The 6,000-nt window shown below is 48.4% G+C and overlaps 1 protein-coding gene across 6 annotated transcripts in view; it reads right to left on the reverse strand.

Annotated features, from left to right (window-relative positions):
• MAP7D2 (MAP7 domain containing 2) overlaps positions 1–5,339 on the reverse strand; it is a 114,328-nt gene extending 108,989 nt beyond the window's left edge. For all 6 annotated transcript variants that reach the window (XM_066599852.1, XM_066599851.1, XM_066599847.1 and 3 more), the window contains exon 1: positions 5,167–5,339. In XM_066599852.1, the coding sequence (XP_066455949.1) occupies positions 5,167–5,227 (61 nt within the window). In that variant the 5' untranslated portion in view covers positions 5,228–5,339. The remainder of the gene's footprint in view (positions 1–5,166) is intronic.
• Between the last annotated feature and the right edge of the window lie 661 nt (positions 5,340–6,000).

Below are 6,000 nucleotides of genomic sequence, written 5' to 3' on the forward strand. Positions count from 1 at the left end.
TCTCATCTATGAGCCACATTTGTACGTTACCTAAAGGGATTCTTAAAGTTATTTGATATCGGGAAGTCAATTACTAGACAAAGGAAAATATTTTTTTTAAACACTGAAGCATATTTATTAAATGTGGTGTCGCAAGTGATAGGTCGTATTCACATGTGGCTGAAATTGGAAATTCTGCACGCTCTTGGGCGCAATTCCCATTCATGGCAGAAGGAATCCATGTGGAATCTGCAGTGGAACGGACATGCCGTCTGGATTTTAATACCGCAGGCTGTCAATTGTTTCACACCTTTCAATTCTACTACACATCTGCATGTAACACGCAGCGCAGTTTAAGCTAAATCCATGGTACAACCTGCGACGCTACCCTAGGCTCTTCCACGCTTGCGTTTTTCTTACGTGTTTTCTTTCACGCGATATCGTTGCATTGTTTTTTAACACAAATGTCAATGGGACTTTCTAATGTTAGAAACGCATCGCACAGAAGTCGAAAAGCACAAACTTCTGATTTTCGTGCGATGCGTTTTTAACATTAGAAAGTTCCATTAACATTTGCGTAAAAAAAAAAACATGCTCCAGAAATTTTTAAATTACCATCCATGGGTATTTATCTACCCGCGGGTGGTCAATGCATTCGTATGGGCACGCGGATCCGCGCGCGGGAAAGACGCTGCGGATTTTAATTCTTATTTTCCCCGTGGACATGAGGTCATAATGGAGCATGTCCATTTTTTTTCATGCTCCAGAAATTTTTTTATTCACTTTTATTGACCATCCGCGGGTATTTATCTACCCACAGGTGGTCAATGCATTCCTATGGAGTGCGGATCCACGTGCGGGAAAAACGCTCTGGATTTTAATTCTTAATTTGCCCGTGGACATAAGGCCTTAGGCCTCATGTCCACGGGGAAAATCAGGCCCGCTACGGATTCTCCATGGAGAATCCGTAGCTGGTCCCTCCTGCCCCGCGGACATGAGCGCTGAAAATAAGAATGAACTTACCCGCAGCGAACTGGGCAGGTCTTCTCTTCTTCACGGCCAGATCTTCTTTCTTCGGCCGGCGGATGTACTCGGCACGGCGGCAGCGTGCCGGGCACATCCGCTGGGCTGAAGAAAGAAGATCCAGCCGTGAAGAAGAGAAGACCTGCCCGGTCCGCTGCGGGTAAGTTATTCTTATTTTAGGTCTCCCGCTGATCCGGACGGCTTCCATAGGCTTCAATAGAAGCCTGCGGGAGACCCGTACGAAAATGGAGCATGTCACGTTTTTTTTCATGCTCCATTTTTAAAAATTCACTTTTATTGACCATCCGCGGGTATTTATCTACCTGCGGGTGGTCAATGCATCCCTGTGGGATGCGGATCCGCTGCAGATTTAAAATCATATTTTGCCCATGGACATGAGGCCTTTAGGGGGTTTCGCACTACATTTTACATTAAATGTGTAGGTTTTGCCCCATCAGGACAGCACTGTCCCATATGACTTGTGCCACCCTGCAGGAAGAAGGCAAGATGGCTCACCACTGCAACAATATCCCCTCTATGGGAAGAGCTTTATCTTTACTACAACTCTGCAAGGTCACATATCAGTCTCCTCTTGGACTACATGTTGTAAATTATTCAGAGTCTTCGAGCTGATAATTAGTGCTAATACAGAGACTACTCTATACATCCCATTCAAAATCCGCCATTAAACACATGCAGGCTGGCCACAGATAAGTAGGCCGGCACCACACTCTTATGAACGCGGTCTACAAAAAAAAAAAAAAGCTGTCTTTGTTGCCCATAGCAACCAATCACAGCGCAGCTTTCATTTCTTATACTGCTGAGGTAAAATGAAAGCTGCGTTGTGATTGGTTGCCATTTCTTATGCTGCTGAGGTAAAATAAAGCTGCGCTATGACGGTTACCCATAGCAACCATCTTGTGATCAGCGCTGCACGGTGTACATTACTACCAGCACACATACACTATAAAAATAGCAATAGAGTAATTACAACTACCAGCAGGGACAGGTTTGTCCAGTTAAACAGTAACGTCAGCAACGTCTAGTTCAGCGAGGGTAGTACAGAGGGCATACAGTACATCAGCAGCCATGTACAGCCTGCTGCAGGGAGCTGCGCCTGCATGACTGGCAGCTTCCTGCTCCGTACAATAGCTGATCGGGGGGAGGATCCCGAGCGGCAGGACCCCGCCGATCGCCTACCAATGACCTATCCTGGACGGCATAAGAAGATAGTGAGGGGTGTGCAGCAGTACAGCAGGAGCACAACAAATGTCTGTCCATCAACCTATTCAGTTATTTGCTGCAGCCAGATTCACATGAACGTATTTGCATGAACAAGATTTGTATACGCAATTGCGTGGGCAATTTTATTCTAATGATGTCAATGGGTTTATTCACATGCATGGTTGTTTTTTACTGCACATTTCGGTCACGCAAAAAAAAAAACAAAAAAAAAAAAACACAGCATGCTCTATTTTCCTGCCCACTGATAGTCCCCATAGACGTCGATGGGGGATGCGCAGATCTGTGCACAATACACTAATGTGCTCTTTTTCCTGAGTTTTGCACATCTTGAACTTATTAGACTAATCATGGCTGGGAGAATCCGTGCATATTTTTTTGGCGCGCAATGGCACGTGTAAAAATTACAGTGAAATGTGCCGATGCGTGCCCAAAAACGCAATGGATGTTTCACAAAATCGCTGCTCTCATGTGTGCACAAATATGCATACGCAAATCTGAAATCTGCGTTGTTGGGGGGAAAAAAAAAAGGTGACATGCCATTTATTGATGCACATTGCACACGGAATCTGCGTTAGACAGCTGTCACGCACATTAGCCCCCTGAATGCACAGATTTGTATTCTATTGTACCCACACACAATGATCAACTTGTTATATGTATTGAACATCCGCAAATCAGTAAAATCCAAACACTTAGATGGATGTGGGGGGCACGTACGAATGCTGTGGGCCATATACACACCCCGGTATGACTACTATGATGCCAGCAGAAGGGGTTATATGACTCCTTGGAGAAAAAACAAAAGTTGCAACAAATAATCTTTGGATGGTTTCACATCTGCACTGGGGATTCCACTTTCCTGCTCCGTTCGAGAAGCAGTAAAGGGGAATCCCTGTGGCCGAACACTTCCGTCTCTGGACAGAACCAAACAGCCCCAGGCAGACCCACTGACTATGATCGAGTACACCTGCTTTATGCCTGATTGTGGGACAAAACAAGAAGCACTGCATGCAGCACTTTTTCCTCCGGTATTTGCAGCCGGATCTGCGACAGAACCTTCAGCCCCGGAGGTTCCAACGCAGATGTGAGACCGGCCTAACAAGAAGTCAGTCTTTTTAGTACTTTTAATCCTATAGACTGTAATAATGTAGCACTGCATAATAAATAAAACCGTACTTTTATTTCCTCCCATCTGGAGATATAGCCGTCTAAGTGCTTCCTGCACTCAATGCCAATGAATGGTGGGCATTCCCTTCTTCTTAACCCTAGAAACACCCCCTTCATTGCTGATTGTTACCTCCAGCAATGGCAGCTGAAGATGTCATGCGTGATGTCAAGCCTGAGCCACACTGAAGGAGAGCGCAAATGCGCTGTGAACTCTGAGCATCTGGAATGACATCACAGGCATGCGCCATCCCTTATATAGTTTTGGCGTGCCGTAAACAGAAAGTATGCAGTCTCCAGCCACCATTGCTAGAGACGTTGGCACGTCCACCTCGCCGCAGGACAGACGTGGGAGTGGTGTCGCATTCAAACAAGACGCGCTGGCTGGAAACCCAATGGGACAGTGCACTCCATACGGGACTCACGGACAGACATAACATACGGACTGACAAATGACCAAAACACTCATTCACATATTACAGTCTATAGGGTTTATAGTACTAAGGAGACGGACAGATTTCCTTATGGCCATCTTCACACTCGCGTACGTGATTTGCATGCGCACTGCACCTCTGCGGAAAGAATGTTGCTTTTTTGCATGCACATCGGAGTATTTTACTGTACTTTTTGCGTGTGCAGGTCATGCGCAATTGCATGCGCCAGAAGCACCGATGCTGCCAGCCATTGAAATGCCCAGTTACTCAGAGTTCTTTTTCCTGTGCGATTCCGCCGTATTTCACGCAGCTTCTAGCACATTCCCATTGCCTTCTGTTTAGGCTTCTGGTGCGCAAATGTACAGGAAAATAGAGCCTGCTGCGGTTTGGGGTTTTTTTTGCACAACCAAGATGTGCAGGAAAACCTCAGGCCGGTGAATGAATTTAATGGGTTCTATTCTACGTGTATCGTGCGCGCAAATTTTGAGTGGGCAAATACGTCCGTCTGAAGCCGGCCTTAAACCCCCCCCCCCCCCCCCCAACATCCACCAGCGATCAATCCCCTGCCCGTCTTTGTTCACAGACTACCAGTAACGATGTGCCATAGCAACAGCTGCCCGCAGAGCCTGGCAGCGATTACGTGCCGTACTTCTTGACATCACTGAGCGCGGACCTCAGTAGTACGGTCTGTAATCGCTGGGGCCACCAATTGGCAGTAGAGGTCATATGCTACTAGCCTGCAAAACAAAGACTGTCGGGGGCCAGCAGAGCGTTTTGTCGGATCGGCGGTGGATTAAAAAGACGTACTGCGGGGTTTTTTGTTGCAATGTGCTATTTAAGAGCAATGGATTGTTTCTTCTGCAAGGAGTCAGACAGGCCTGTAATAATAGCACTTTGTATATTTGTTGTATCTGAGACCCCCAACCCTCTCATTTCTAGAGCCACCATACAATCTGTGACATTCACCTGAGGACAAGTGCCACATCACACAGCCTGGTGACACCTGGGTAATCTCCACCTCCATTGCACTTTGCCCATATCTGTATACATAGTGGTGGAGGGCAACTACAATCCATGCATGGCACACCCCGATGCCACCCCCTCCTGATCCCCTAGATAACCTCAGGAGGGGGCACTGCAGCTACCCCACACGTCATCACACACCTGTCCACTATGGAGTCCCCGCAATGTGTATGCCAGTCACCTTCTATAGGGCCCTACAAGGGGGTCTCACCCACCGCCCCTGTAACGTGAATATGCCCATGCAGCCCCCGCATCTCCTCGGCCCTGTGCCCGTCCGTCTCCCGTTGCATCAGCTCACCTGCAGGCAGAGCGCCGCCCTTGGGGCTCTGCGGAGACGTCTTCCCGGAGCCCTCGGCCATGGTCAGGGTCCCCGGTGGTGTGCTAGTGCCTGCTGTCCCCGGAGCGGTGCCGGTTAGCCTCCCGGTACATGTGCTAGCTGCAGACACCGCAGTACAGACATATGTGTCAGCCCGGGCGGGGAGGCGCAGTGCGGGGGGCGGCGCTGGAGCGCTGGCTGCTCATTCTAAGCGGTTTACCTTCATTAATACACTGGGGATTACTGCTGTGTATCATTATAGTGTGCCAGCTCGGTAGTCACAGGCATGGGCATGATCCTGCCAGGTGCAGCTGGTAGAGAGGTCAGTCCATGCACCCCCTCCCCATAGGGGCGGAATATGTGGAATATCCCCTCTTATGGAATGTTCAGCATCGAATCCATACTGGGGATCGGGAATTGATAATGGCTGAATTCGGCTGTCAATTCCGTATCAGAAGGCTGCATTCAGATGTGCGGAATTACAGGACGGCGCGAATGGCGGTCGTGTTTGAATATGGGGAGGCCTAGGAGTGAGTGTTACATACAATCCAGTCCTTGCTGAGGAGCGGCACACTGCCCCCATTGCTGGTGTGATGGTCTGGGGGGCATCACATACGACAGTTGATCACCCCTAGTAGACAAATGTGCCGCAGGATAACATACGGAGCCTGTATGTCTCCATGCCCAACCGTGTCTCATCATATACCCAGTCTAGAGGCGGCCCAACGGGGTACTAGAGCCTCCCTTGACGTGTACAGTTTCCCCTAATAAACTTCTATTTTTGCTGTAATCACTTCTATATATCATTATAGTCAC

This window comes from Eleutherodactylus coqui, chromosome 4 (assembly GCF_035609145.1).
Source record: "Eleutherodactylus coqui strain aEleCoq1 chromosome 4, aEleCoq1.hap1, whole genome shotgun sequence".
NCBI lineage: Eukaryota > Metazoa > Chordata > Amphibia > Anura > Eleutherodactylidae > Eleutherodactylus > Eleutherodactylus coqui.